Source organism: Elgaria multicarinata, chromosome 6 (genome assembly GCF_023053635.1).
Source record: "Elgaria multicarinata webbii isolate HBS135686 ecotype San Diego chromosome 6, rElgMul1.1.pri, whole genome shotgun sequence".
NCBI lineage: Eukaryota > Metazoa > Chordata > Lepidosauria > Squamata > Anguidae > Elgaria > Elgaria multicarinata.
Genome location: NC_086176.1, coordinates 60,804,493 through 60,819,113, shown reverse-complemented (window position 1 = coordinate 60,819,113; position 14,621 = coordinate 60,804,493). Strand labels below are relative to the sequence as shown.

Genomic DNA, 14,621 nt, shown 5'->3' with positions numbered 1-14,621 from the left:
GGCAGATATTCAGGGAGCCTAAAGTATGGTGACAATATAATATTCTATACAGCCTCAGGAAAATGTATTACTGGTATACTTCAGTATCTGTCTATTCACTTTATATTTATTTATTTTATTTATTTATTACATTTTTATACCGCCCAATAGCCGAAGCTCTCTAGGCGGTTTACAATATATGTGCTTCTGAATAAGGGAAGGGGTTACTTGATACCTGAATGTACATAACAGTTTAAGTCTATTTCATGTTACATATGAACAAAGTCGGTGAACATTTTTGGAAGCTCTGAATCTCAATTAAGAAGTGTGTACACTTTCAGAGAAGAGTGTCTTTGATCCTCTTACATGCCACTGCATTTCAACTCAGGTTAGACTTCAACAGTAAGCCAAGCAAATCTGTACTGTAGGGATGCTGGATTTCTTAACACCACGAGCCCTTTCTTGTCTGCTGGTTGCCCAATCAACATTTGCAGCAATCCTGTCAGACTAACAAACCCCAGAGCTTCACCACAGCCAGAGGCTAAGGAGAAGTCCCCTTGAGTGACAAAACCCAAGAGGACTCTGGAACAATGCGATGCAACTTCTGGCAGAGAGTCAGGCCACAGGCCCAGAATGAGATCTTCGTGTTCAGCTGGCATTACACTCATGGCATTGGAAGCACTACTTTCTGTGGCCTTTCCAACGTGCTCTCTCTTTTTCCTTCCCTTTTGTTTCAACACTTTGCTCTTAAATCGATCCCTGTGTTTGGGTTCCTGAGGTCCACAGAAGTGCTGGTCTTTGCAGAGCTCTAACAAGTCTTCTTTCGCTGGAACGCAAATCATACTGTGTAATTCGGGGCTACCTTTTTTGAGGAAGGACATGCTGACCCACACTAGTGCCCTGGGATAGTGGAGACAGATAGGCAAGAGGGCATCCCCTGCCAGCGCCTTCTGATCTGGTTTGGAAGCAAGGCGCTGGATCTTCCGATTTCTGGCGGATGTAGGCTGACACCAGACTGAAACCTGCCTTAATAATTTTCTGCTCCTGAGAACACAGAAAGCCCAACTTGATGTGACTTTGCTATCCAAGAGAGATGCAGCCACTTTTTCCTCTTCCATCTGCACATTTTGGGAGCACGTCTCCGTTAGCTGATCTGATTCGCTGGTTATAGAAGATGTCACCACCTCTGCTTCAGTGCTGGGGCCACAAGAAACCTGTGCATCACTTGCACAAGCTTCACTGTCTAGGGCTGTTGGGGGGATGTGTTTTCCTTGAGCTTCGTTTCCATGAGCTTCCCAGTCCTGGGTAAGCTTATCCCAAGGACAGAGGAATGGTGTCAAGGTCCCATGTTTAACATAATTAGCTCTTTTTGCAGGAGGACGCCTCTTAAACTTTTCAAGAAGATTTATCTCTAGTTCTTTGGCAGACTGGAGGCCAGCGGGACAGTCTGGATAATCATGGGGGACATGAGGTGTACGCTTGTACAGGGAATGCTTCAGAGCTTCTTGTAAGCCACCTACTCGTGCACCTCGATAGACAAAAGGAAGCCAGAAAGCCATGCCCCAGCCTTTGGGCAAACAGATGTCCCAGCTACTTCCCCATCCTGGCCGATCGACTCCAGCTGTTTTTCCAGGATGCTGGACCAGGAGTACAGGAACCTTGGATTCTTGAGGGCCCAAATCAAGACGTGATCCAGGTACCAAGAGTTGACTTCTCAGACGATTCAAGACCTGTTCCGGCATTTTATTGTCTGTGACACTCTTGCAGATATGGTGGTTCCAAAGAAAGCTCTGTGCACATTCCGCGGGCACACCTGCCAGGAGGAGCTCTTTAACATTCTTATCATCTTGATATTTTTCTGGGTTTGGCATGGCTTTTGATCTCTTTTTTGGCAAATTCACTCGAGGATCCCCAACAGTCAAACCTAGTACAGTACCTGATGGAATATCTGATGAACTTAACCCTTGCAGCAGTTCAAAGATGGTTTCTTGATGGCGATGAAGGGATACCTGATCAGGATTTCTGCAGTTTTCTATCCACCAACTGTTAATTTCAGACTCTGTAGAATCCAGTTCAGTATGGACAGATGCAACCTTCAGTGCCTCTGTAAGGACACAGTGAGAGAGGGGACCAATCAACCGATACCTGAGGATCTCCATTGTCAAGTCACTTATGACAACCCCAGTTGTTTGTGATGTCCAGAAGTAAGGCTTGTGGGGATCTCTGGTTCCATCACTAAGAATTTTTTTCACTGGGACAACCCTTTCTCTTCCTTTGTCTTTCCTCTTCCTTTTCTGGCCAACATTTTCAACTTCATCCATTTTGCTTTCTTCTTCAGGTAACGTTATAACCGGTTCAGGATTATAGGACTCTATGGGCTCAGAACACTGGAAAACTGCTTTTAATTCAGTTAGTATGTCCTGCTTAAAAGCTGGGTGTGTCCATATCCACAGCTGCCTGCTTTCAGAGGTGCTATCAGACCGGTTTCTAGGTTTCCAGATGAAAGTAACAGGGGCCAGCGCATCTTCGGGATATCGATCTGCTCGGTACAGTGTAAGAGCACCCTGACGTTTCCCAGAACAGTAATTTTTATAGAAACTTATTTGCTGGACTGAATTGTATAATGCTAACAACATCAGGATTTTTCATGGTATTCTAGTGTAACAAAATACTGGATTGGATTATTTGCTAATGAATGTATTTTTTGTTTTCAGAATGTCTCCATATAAAATAGTGTGTGAATTGTGATGGAAGCCCCTCCCCTATGAAAACTGAAACATTTTTTGGGGGTAAGTGTGAGTTGTAAATTCTGTTTTATGAAGTGTTTATGGAAAGCTGGGAAAGTGAGTGTGTTAGATCTCAAACATATAAAGACTCTGGAGTATATTTGGGGAGTCCAAAGATGGGAATTAAAATGAACAGCTGGCAAATGAACTAGTTTTGTTGTAAAAATGTCACACAAGAAACAGTGAGACTATTCAATGAAGTGGTAATGGTAAAGCAAAAGCAGCAAGGGGTTTGGTTTTTAATGTGTGTGTAAGTTTAAGTTTATTTCCCTAGCTTTTCAGGAAGTCGTGGTATGCTGGGAAGGTAGGACTTAAGCAAGTAACATTTTGAAATGAGGCAAGCTGGTTCTGTAAAAAAAGTACATAATATATACTAAAATAAATCCCTGATGCCCTAAACAAAAGGTGTTGGTATTACCTAACAATTTAAAATCTAGTTGCAGCTCTAAATAAATCATAATTCACACTGGCAATGAAACTAAAGTAAGGTTGAGCACCTCAGAATAAACTCAAAGTAATTTTGCGGTGTGTGTTTTGACATCGGCTCTCCTGAACAAATGTCAATAGTCGGTTGTTGATGAGAAATAAATGATTTAGCGATACCAACTTCTTAAAATCCTATTTCCCCTTTGTTGGAATGCCTAGGATTCTGTTTTGCTAGTTATATTTTGATGACTCATTACTTTAGATATCAGAGCTCCTTTTCCTCTCATCAAATGCCTACTCTACTGCTTAGTTATTCAGCCTGTAGATTTAACTGTAGTGGGAATTGGTAGATTGTAAATGGTATATTAATGACAATGGCCAGAGATATGCCTCATTTGCACCATCACTGCAGCCTAGCATGACTTAATAAGCCATGGAGGTGTGTGCCGGTGACCATTGTGAATATTCAAGCTATGGTGGTTGGTTCCCGTGACGTATCATGACATCCAAATTCAGCGCAAGGTGGGTTGTTGCTGTTGTTAACGAACTGCCCCCAAACCAAAAACTGCCCATGGACAGGCTTCTTTGGGGAAGGCATTCTACAACGGGTGCCACAGTGGAAAAGGGCCTTTCCTTAGTAGTCACCCATCTCACGTTATTTGGTGGGAGCACCCTAGGGAAGGCCTTCTGAAGACTATTTTAGGGTCCAGGCAGAAGAAACTATCCTTCAGCTAACCTGCCTCCAAGTCAGTTAGGGCTTTGAAAATTAATACCAGCATGTTGAATTAGGCCTAGAAATAGACTGGCTGCCAGTGCAGATAAAAAACTACTGGTTTAATATGTTCATATTGACCGTCACCATTAACAAACTAGCTGCCCTATTTTGGACAAGCTGAAGTTTCTGGACTATTTTCAAAGGCAGCATGAAATAATCCAGATGAGAGGTTACCAGAGCATGGATAACTGTAGCTAGGCTATCTGTGTCCAGATAAGGACGTGGGTGGTATATCAGTCTAAGATGATAACTCCATGCCATTGAGTTCACCTGTGCCTCCCATTAGACAGGGGCATCTTAGTTCGTGTGACATTTCAATTCTGCCCTTAGATATTAGCAAATATTTCAGTGGGTTGACTAGCATTAATATCTTGCTCAGTGAATCTTTGAGTGCACTTTGAAGGAAAGAGTCAATTTATATTAGGGTATTCCAAAGAATAGTTAATTGATGGCTCAGACCTGGATATTTTCCTTTGCGTGTACTTTAATGCTCAGATACAACTGTGATACAATTAACAATATGCCTTCAACATTATGGTATTCTATGAGTTTATTAATCTAATAATTAGTAAAAAACTTTTCATTGTGTGTTGTAATATACAACTGTTCTACCCAGTAGCATATATAACTTTGTACTTGCCATTTTGTTTAATTAACTGTTGTTCTTGTTACAGAAGCTCTTTAAATATCAGTAAATGGTGCTAATAGAAGATCTGAGATTTTTTTATCTAACAACTACCAAGGGAAAATACTTTGCGAATGGGATGAATACACAAACAGTGACTGCCTGCAAGCAGCTTCCTGACTCACAGTAACTAGCTGGAGCACTTAACTAGTGATGTTTCCATTTCTACTTTACCCCATTTGAGCTTGCCTGTCTTGATTGGGGAAAGAAATTCAAAGTGGAGTACCATAAACTTGATATGGATAGCAAAAAGAAAGACAAGGACAAACTGGATGATAGAATGGCAAGGCCTAGTGGACGATCAAGTCATAACCCGCGAGGCAGCGGCTCTTCAAACTCTGGAGTGTTAATGGTTGGACCTAATTTCAGAGTTGGGAAAAAAATTGGATGTGGTAATTTTGGAGAGCTACGGTTAGGTAAGACTTTCTTTAAGTTATGATGTACATGCCAATGAAACATTGTATATGTAGAAATGTATATTATGATGGCTAGTTGTAGTGTATCAAAACCTTGTAGTTTAATAGATCAATTGGACTGTGATACAGAGTTAGAACTTACTAGTAGCGTGAATGTGTGAACTTCGCCTAGGGACAGTAGACTTTGATTCCAGACATACCAGAAAATAGTATAGCAATTAAATGTAATTTTTGGTCTCATGGATGAGTCTATACCCGAGTTGTGGTTGGGACATTAACCTGAGAGTGCACAGTTATAGGCTGACTCCTTGTGTGTGAAGTAGAATACTGTGATTAACCTGTACTGGTTGGTCTTGACTTGTGTTGAGTCCCAGGAATAGAAATAGCACTCAAATGTTTTGCTATGAAGCCCTTGTTTGGGGTAACATGAGTTTTTCTAGGTTTGGTGTTAATGAACATGACATAACACCCACCCAGTTTATTAAGCCACTAAGCCTGGAACAAGCATGAAAGCCACTCCCTCTTTCCCTTGTGCATTGATCTTGGTACTTCTGATGTGTTTTCTCTAAACCATTGGTTCCTAATTAGCTAAGTACTGCAGACCCCTTGTTTTCCAAATGCAAAGCCATGGACCCCCTACTTTTGAAAAATTGGTTATCTCTATGGTAGTTACCTGTATGAAGCAATTTTTTGGAGAAAATAAGGGGTAGCCCCTAATAAGCAAAGGATTTTAGGTATATTAAAAAACAGACCATAAAATTTGTGATACTTGTGATATTACCACGCAGAAATGACAATGATTTAGTTAGGAATATAAAGACGAATTTAATTTTACTAATGTCTAGTTTACAATTGAACAAATTATGACATGTCTAGCAGCTACTAAACCTAAATGTGATGGGAGAAATCATGCCTCTTTTTGTCCCAAACAATCCCTTCCACATCCGGTTCAATATTTCCTACTTTTAATCTCAAATCTGGATCAACATCGAGCCGATTTCTATGCTTGTTCTTCATATAACAAAATGTCAAAAATGTTTGTTCACAAAGATATGTGGAACAAAAGGGAACTAGATGTTTCAAAGCTTTTTCACCTAACTTCTTATAATCAGGAAAAACCATCACCCAGGATTGGTCCAGTCTTTATTCTTTGAAAAATGATTTCAATGTACCATCACAAGTGACGTCAACAAGTGCATCTTGCTCTTCCGCATATAGAGTTGTTAGTTTGTACATCACCACATTCAAAAGGATTCCTTATCCATGAGTTTTCAGGATTAGGTGCAGAGAAATAATCCCTGAAGCTAGTCACAGGTGCTCAGTGATGTTATATGTTACTTCTGGTAGGAATTCGTTGTCAGTGGACTCCAGAAATGAATGGTGAATATGTGAATGGTGCCACGGGCCCCCTGGGTGGGTTACGCGGACCCCCAATTGGGAACCACTGCTCTAATCCACAATTTGCCTGTATGTCTGAAGCGGAACTGTGGTTTAGAGTCTATTTACTTCCTAAACTATGAAATTATGAATCCTGGTTTCAGTTCTTATAGTAAATTGACATTAAACCACAGTTCCCCATTTCAGACATAATAAGAAATTGTGGGTTAAACAAACTACGATGGAAACATAAAAATTAGTATGTGAAGGAGAGTGCAGCCCTAATGATCATTACCATCTTAATAAATTATAGTTTATTAAGTCAGGGTCTTTGTCAAAACCAACCCAATAACAGTGCTAAGTGTTTGTTATTTGCTATATATTCTAAATTATTAGCAGAAAGGTTTGGTGTGATGAACTTCCCAACAATGGGGTAACTCCACCTATCGCATAAGAAAGGCAGGGATCACATGATGTAGATACTTGTACTATGTTCAGTGCTCATAGACTCCTTCCCAATTTGTTACCTTTCGCCCAGGACAAAGCCTCTTGCTTTTGCTTTAATCTCTGATAATACCTTTACCTAGCAGATTTCTCTTCACATTTCTTGTTCTTGTTTTTTAAAGTCCGTTCTGTTGGCTTCCCAGTCACCTTCCATTTCCTCCCTGCTCTGTTGTGGCTCCAATGGCAAAGGAAACTACTCCTAAAGCGCAGTGAAAGAAAATACTTCTTCAACACATTTATAGTATGATAATGTGTTGTGTAAAGTAAACATGTGGTACAAGTAAACCATGCTCTGCGCAACCTGCTTCTGGGATTTATATTGAGAGTACCCTCAGCATGCTTCCTTCCACCTCTTAGCTTTTTATCAGAGACCCGCCCAGCATCTTTACATGTTGTCTGGGCTTTCCCAAGATAGAATAGAGTCACTGCTCAGATTTCTCCAGAGCCTACCCAAAGCAGCTGAAGACACCAATCTGAGTCTTTGTTGGAAGCCCAGAGAGCTTCGGCTATTGGGCGGTATAAAAATGTAATAAATAAATAAATTGGAGCCCACCCAAGCTAGCTATTGCTGCCATTGGGACCATCAGTCGGCTTGTTTCTGAATCCGGACATGCCAGCTCCAGCTGCCATTTAGGCCTTCCAGACTTGGGAAAACTCCATGGAGCCCCTTGGGCATAATGGAAACATTTTCAAGTGGGAAGCCGGGCTAGCAGTTCTTCCTTGATCCCAACTTTTTGTGCCAAAATTAGATGCCATTTTGGGAGCACAATTTTAGTGTGACTTTCTCTGCAACTAATTTGAATCAACTTTTTTTTAAGGATTGTCCTTCAGAAAAATCTGTAGGACTGTCTCATGGTCTACTTGAAACACCTTCACTAGATCCTACAGATTGGACATGTCTGCCTCCGCAGAGGCAACCTTTGGGAGACGGGTGCTACAGCATTTTCTACTTTTCTCATAGACTTATCCACTTTAGTCCCACCTTAGTATTTAGGTTAGCTTGTGCACATCCCATTTGTTGAATGCATCCTCTCTCACACACAAAAATACATATTTGGACACTGGTTTGGTGTGAAGGAGGCACCAAAATTACACTTAGTTGCATAGAACACTATGGGGCTGTTCTCTAATTCAATGCCGCTTTCCACCTTCTGTTGCACTCTGTTGGCACCAGGGAAGATTTTTCAAGACTCCTCAGGTTACACTCTGTCTAAAGTTTGTTTATGGGATGGAAGTACGGAGGTTCCTCTTAGCATAATGAAAAAATCTACATGATGTGATACCTGCCTTTCCTTGATGATGGGGGAGATAATCATTGTTGCATAACTCCCTCACACCAAACCAGAAGGAACCTTCACTTTAAATGTCCAATGTTCCATTCTCTTAATAGAATATTATTAAACTTGTATCACACTCTTTCTCCAAAGAACTTAAGGTGACTCAATTGGGTCTATGTCACTTTAGTTTTTTATAAACAGCTTTCTGAAAATAGTGAGGCTGAGGGAGAGTGACAAGCTAAAGGTTACCTAGTGAGTTACATGGCTCAGTATAGATTTGAACTTAAGCTCTTCCAGTACAAGTCCAGCATTCAATATTCTACAATGCGCTGTTACTCTGAAACATTTTCTATAAACATATTTTGCTTTATAATTGGTCAACCTTGTCTCACCTTTACTCACTTTTCATGCTGCTGAAATTATTTTCATTGGTTTGGATGACATGACAGTTCAGCATGGGTTAATTACCCTCAAGGAGCTGAAGCATGTATGAATATACAACTCCCATGATCTGTGGTAAGGTTATGTGAGGGTTGTTGAACCTTCAAATAACCCCCGCTGGCTAGGTTCACACAGCATGACAATCCTCTGTCTGTGGTTGCATATTCATAATGGTGGTTGCTATGTGCAGCAGTTGCTTAAGGGTAAATTAACCCACAATGGGCTGTTGTGTTGTGCGAACTAGCCCAGTGTCTGCCTGTCATGTCTTTCTGAAATTTTGTCATCAACTATCCTAACCAAACTTTTAAACTGATAGTCATTACATCAAATGTAAAACAGTATCTCATACAGCCTTGTCAATAAGTCCATAAAAGGTACTAGCTTGCTTTTTACTCCTCAGCCTGGTAGAGGAGAGGCTATTTTTAAAAAGGCAAATATGAACTTTGTCAGGCTTGGTTTTTATGCTTGGAGCCAGGAGTGGAGGGAACTTCCTCTCCTCCATGGCCCTTTTGGTTTCTGTGTTGGACTACAAGGGCAGCACTTTGCTTCCTCCATGCCCAGCATAGAGTAGCAAGAAGCTGTTGAAGGGAGGAATGGAGTCCTCTGTCCAGCAATCTGCTTGGTTTCTCCACTTTATGTGGAGGAGAAAAAGAGATTTATCACCACTTCTTTACAAAACTCATAGTTAAACTATGAAATTTGCTGGCATAAAATGTAGGGATGGCCACCAACATGTATGGCTTTAAAATCAAACCGGTTCCAGGGGCTGGATGACATCAGTGGGTGGGGCCCGTGTCCCTCACCTTCTCCATGCAGGGAGGGTGAGGGAAGAATGGAGCACACTTGATTGGTGTTTCCAGGAGAAGCTGAGCCCTGTGGTTGGAACTTAGCTGCCTCCTGAAAGTGCTGGTCAAGTGTTCCACTGACCTTGCTCATCTCCGTCACATTCTCCACCAGGGAGGGTGAGCAACAAATGGACAGATTCCTGAAAGCACCAGGCAAGTGAATTGCAAGCTTCACTTGTCCCTCTCCTGCCCTGCATGCGGAGATTGAAAAATGAGTAAATTGTCATTGGCCGCCACTTCAAGGATGTCCTGGAAACAATGACCAAGTGCGCTGTCAGCTTTGCTTGTCCATTGCGTGAGTCACGTGGGGCAGGCAACGGCTGAACGAACGCAGCAGGGTGCTTGTCTGGAATCCCCTTGTTATCTTGTCTTCCCTTTCGTGCTGTTCCCCCTCCCATTGGCTGTTCTCTGCTGCTCTAACTCTTTGTTCTTTTGTTTCTACATAAGTAACACTGGGAGTGGAGTCACTTTGGGGTTTGTGGGGAGGCTTGTTTGTTTTTAATTTTGTCTGCATTAGAAATTGGTACACTGCTTTCCTAAAATCTCAAGGCAGCTACAGAACATGAATATAACAAGTGCAAAAGCAGGAAAGAGGAAATGCAAAAAATAGTCTGAACGTTTTAACATTAAACAAATATTTATTGGACAGGACACTCATTTCAAACAATTTCTTATCAAACTTAAATGATACTGTCCTACTTTATAAATGTTGAAATTAATTTTAGTTTTAGAAATTAAACTACTTCAAGTTAACATAAGGCTCTTGATTATATTGGATTCATATGGATTGTGATGAAAAACTAAGTTAAATTTTAAGAGAGTTATAGTTTAAAACTAAGTGTTACACATATTTAGGCTTGCTTAGAATTTTTATGTACTGGCATACTATTTTGAATTATTTTAATTACTGACTAAAACATTAAGTGAATCAGGAAAAATTGAGGGTTCAGAGTAATCAGTTAAGCTTCGTGTAACTCACATTTTTTACATTGGTCAAAAGCTTGCATAGTTAATGGTGTATTAACAAAATTCAGATATTATCCACTCATTATGGCTTGGATTATAGGTTGCTCCTTTACTGATGTAGGAGGGAGGCAGTTTCCACAAACTCCCTTCCATCTGCAGCCCCCCCCCCCCGCCCCCCGGGTACTATTTCTAAGGGTTCCCAATCCTCAGAACAGATTTTTGGAGATTACAGAATGAAGTGGGAGGTGGGAAACCCCTTCCCACAAACACTGTTCTATTCACAGAATTAAAGTTAGGACCCAAACCAATGTTCGTAGATTTGTTAGTAATTGTAAACATGGTGTGGTTTTGTATGTGTTGAATTGATAGCTGCTATGAGCAGAAGATAAATGAGAGTATACATTTTAAAAATAACAATACATTTCAAATATTGATGTAATAAGCTAAACAATGGATCAAGGTACAAAAGTGTTTGTTGTTAACTTGTCAGTTACTGGATATCAGTTTTGCTTAATGGTTGAAGTTGCTTCACTGTAATTAGTTCCAGTACAGTTTGATACTGCACTCATGAAATGTTTATTTTTCATTGACAGTTTGACAAATAGAATACTTTTATTGAGGTAAACTAATACTGCACAGTTTCATCAACTTCTTTTGGTAATAACTTTTTTTCTTGGAACCCAAAAGTATGAAGTCTGACATTCTTGTCTTTTATCTTTTAAGGGAAAAATCTATATACAAATGAATATGTGGCAATTAAGCTGGTAAGTTGACACTAGTTGATATTTGAAATAGAAACTCCTAGATTTTCAAAAGTTTATGCTTGCTTTTAACTGGTTTGGTTTATTTGGAATAAAAGAGTTGCTTGACGATGTATTCAAACATATCATTCTTACAAGGGTTGTGGCATTGCCCTGTTTGCAGTATTACAGTATTTCAGTGGTATAAGCAGGATAAGTTTCGTCTTCTCTCATCACACCCTTCCCCCAGTCTGGGTCCTAGAAAATTTTGAAAGCTCCTTGAGTTGCAACCGCCCCCCCCCCCCCCAAATAAATAAATAAATAAATATCTCCCTGAAAATTACATTGCTGGATATATCACATGATGAGAACATTGACAGCTTGTGTACCTAGATCTGGTGACTGCGTTAAACAAATGGATGACTTCATAAAACAACTCTGTAAGCAATATGTTTTCAGGCTTCTAATCTGAATATCTTAACTGTTAATAAGGATGAGAGAAATGTATAATTATCCCATTTTATTTTAAAAAGTGAGCATTGTTTTTGTTCTGGAGTGACTTACCCATTATGTTTTCATAGCACTACCATACTCCATCTTTGATAGCTTGGTAATTGTATAAATACAATGGGGAAAATGTTTGCTCTATTTTTCTTTACTGCATCCCTTTGCACTGTATAATTTCCCAAAGTATGTTCTGGGCACACTGATGTGTCCTAGAGGGGCTAAAGTGATCCTTGAGAAATTAAACCACATGGCATCCCTCATTCCATCCATGCAACTATTATCACCCTCATCGTTTCTGCCAATATATAGTTATATAATCCCAGGGAAGTGAGTAAATATGCACTGGGACACTGACGCAATCTGTGCTATAGTTGTTGGGGAGTCTTAAATGTCCAGAAAATGCAGTGGCATTCCTTGAACCATGACTGACTTGGATAAAGAGGAAAGCAGATGTTGCGAGGCAATGTTAATTGGGCTATCAACTTGTAAGAAATGCAAGTGGGTGTCTTTATACACATACACCCACACCCACACCCCTTTTATCTCTGTATATTGTGCATGTCCGTGGTGTGTGTGTAGAGGTGTGTGCTTATATTCTTTTCATTTTAAGACTAGTGTTTATCCAATTTTAACTCAGAAAAATATAGAGTATCTTAGGTATCAAAAGCTTGAGGAACAGCAATTGTCGGATACAAAATCGATAGACAAGTCTTTCCAGGTTGAGGAGCAGGCAGAGAATTTTGCTTGTTCTGGGCAATATTCAATAGTTGTCTATTTCTGTTGCACTAAAAGGTGTACATTCCTATTGTGGGAGATACTTTAAACTTTTCCATGCTGTAGCTATATAGCCAAAGGTTAAAGTCATTTATTTTTCAAGAAAACTATTTATTCATTCAAACATTTGTACCCTGCACTATATCATTGAGGTCTCAGAGTGGCAATAGTTAAGCTAATTTTTTTTAAAAAAATCCTTAAAGTCCAAAAGTATGACACACCTTTCTAGATAGATTGAACTCTTTGATTAGATTACTCGTTTCAATACTGTCTTGATACTTTGCAAATATAAGCTTTACATAACGATCTCATCTCAAGGGTTGAATGCTATTCAGCTTAACCAAAAAATATTGAAGTTTAATTAGGTTAATTCAAACCATTAAATTATATTCAACTCATGTCATCACTTTGTGAACTAACAATAACTAAATAATAAGATTTCAACTACAGAAAAATCTTAATATAAATCTTGATGTTTCCTACTTTATCTGACAAATCTGTCAACTACCAGTCTTTTGTAACCAATGTAAGTGTATATGGTATCTGATTAATTTAAGGACGCACAGCCATGCATCCTTAGTTAAGGTTTGACAGGAAAAAAGCATTCAGCCGTGATAAAAGGGGTAAACGAGGGTTGGTCATTCTAACATACATAAGTTAAAAAATGTTCCACCAATCTTCCTGAAATTTACATGTGCCAGACAGAAATGTTGGTTTTACATACTCTGAAAATTTCAAGAAGATTGGTGAAAGATTGAGGGAAGGAGGGCAGTTTGAAGTAGAAAAAAACAAACAAATTGGATATGAAGATTTTTGTTGGCAATTATTGTTATCCACCTTTTGTGAGAAAATTAGACCTTATCTAATTAAAATCCCAATGATTTCTATTTCCTTTGATCTTCTAGTTGATGGAATAGCTTTTCTTTTTTTAAAATTCAATTTACTTTTTTTTTAAAAAAATTTTTTTTGCTAATGAAAGCCTATGGAAGCTCATAATGCAGCACTCAGAATGTTGAGGGGGAGGAGGAGGAGGAGGTGGAAGAGGGAATAACTGCCATCTGGAGTAAAGTAGATGCAGCAAGCAGCTATGAATTTCTATGACCTCTGTGTCTGTGTGTATCTGTGTGAACATGGACAAGCAAACCCCTCAGCATGACCAGACCCTACCACAAGGAAGCTATGGAATTGAATGGAAATGAAACTTTAGTTCATAAGCAGGCCTGGCTTTCCTTAAGGCCAGAGAGTTTTGCTGCCTGAAGTCTAAGACGCAGACTCAGCCTGGTTCTTGCCTTCCTTTTGAGAGAAGAAGAGCCCTCTTTTCGGACACCTTTCCTTTGGCTTTGAGACTCTTTTGGGCTATCTTGCCTCAAGCTAAGTTCCTCTGAGCAAGGCACCTGGCTGCTGAACAGCTTGGTGTAGTTTTCACCCCCTATTTGATTTTGCTCACTGATGAAAGTTGGGCTTCACAACACTTTTCATTTGAAAATATTTTCTGGATTAATTTTCCCCACTTGCACTTTGCTGAGTTCTACACCCTGGATTCTAGGACAGATCTCTTTCAACCTTCATCTGGGTCCATGATAACCTGGTCTTCAGAACTCTCTTTGGAAAAGGTAGCTATACATTCCTTTTAATCCCCCACCCCCCTACACACACACTGCTCCATTCCTTTTTTTCTAAGAGTTTGGACCATACTGCTATGAAGTTGAAACCTTCAGATACTTCATTTAACTAGTTTGGGCCAGTGTAAGTTTTAAGTACAACTTTGAAACCTTTCAAAGTGCTTTTGGGTCTAACACATTGGTTTCGGCCTAGTCACACTGTTTTTCTAATAGGCCTTAGAAACAGTAAAACTAGTATATTTTGCATAGTGTACACATGTATTTTCTTTCTAATCATTGCATGTTTGATATTTCACTTCTGAATCCAATGTACTTTTGCATTTACTTTTCTTTATAAACCATTCATATCTTAAGACTTCTTGTGTGGCATGTTTTCATTGGTTTAACAAGTTAAAAAGGGTATTCTCTGTTTCCCTGCTTATGTTTTAAAATCTATTTTCAACAGGCCTAGTAACTTCAAATTACAGAGTTGGGGTAAATCCTCAATCTCTTTGTGATCAG

The 14,621-nt window shown here is 39.6% G+C and overlaps 2 protein-coding genes across 5 annotated transcripts in view; one reads left to right on the top strand and one right to left on the bottom strand.

The window, feature by feature from the left end:
- Positions 1–14,621, top strand: part of CSNK1G3 (casein kinase 1 gamma 3) — a 71,272-nt gene that overhangs the window by 10,935 nt on the left and 45,716 nt on the right. For all 4 annotated transcript variants that reach the window (XM_063129481.1, XM_063129482.1, XM_063129479.1 and 1 more), the window contains exons 3-5: positions 2,694–2,768; positions 4,641–5,067; positions 11,201–11,241. In XM_063129481.1, the coding sequence (XP_062985551.1) occupies positions 4,890–5,067; positions 11,201–11,241 (219 nt within the window). In that variant the 5' untranslated portion in view covers positions 2,694–2,768; positions 4,641–4,889. The remainder of the gene's footprint in view (positions 1–2,693; positions 2,769–4,640; positions 5,068–11,200; positions 11,242–14,621) is intronic.
- Positions 186–2,615, bottom strand: LOC134400433 (ribonucleases P/MRP protein subunit POP1-like). The gene has a single exon (XM_063128767.1). It carries the CDS (start codon positions 2,613–2,615, stop codon positions 369–371), a length of 2,247 nt encoding a protein of 748 aa, XP_062984837.1. The 3' UTR covers positions 186–368.

Excerpts from the sequence above, each read along its gene's own strand:
- LOC134400433 (XM_063128767.1), bottom strand. The coding sequence starts at position 2,615 with ATGTTGTTAGCATTATACAATTCAGTCCAGCAAATAAGTTTCTATAAA.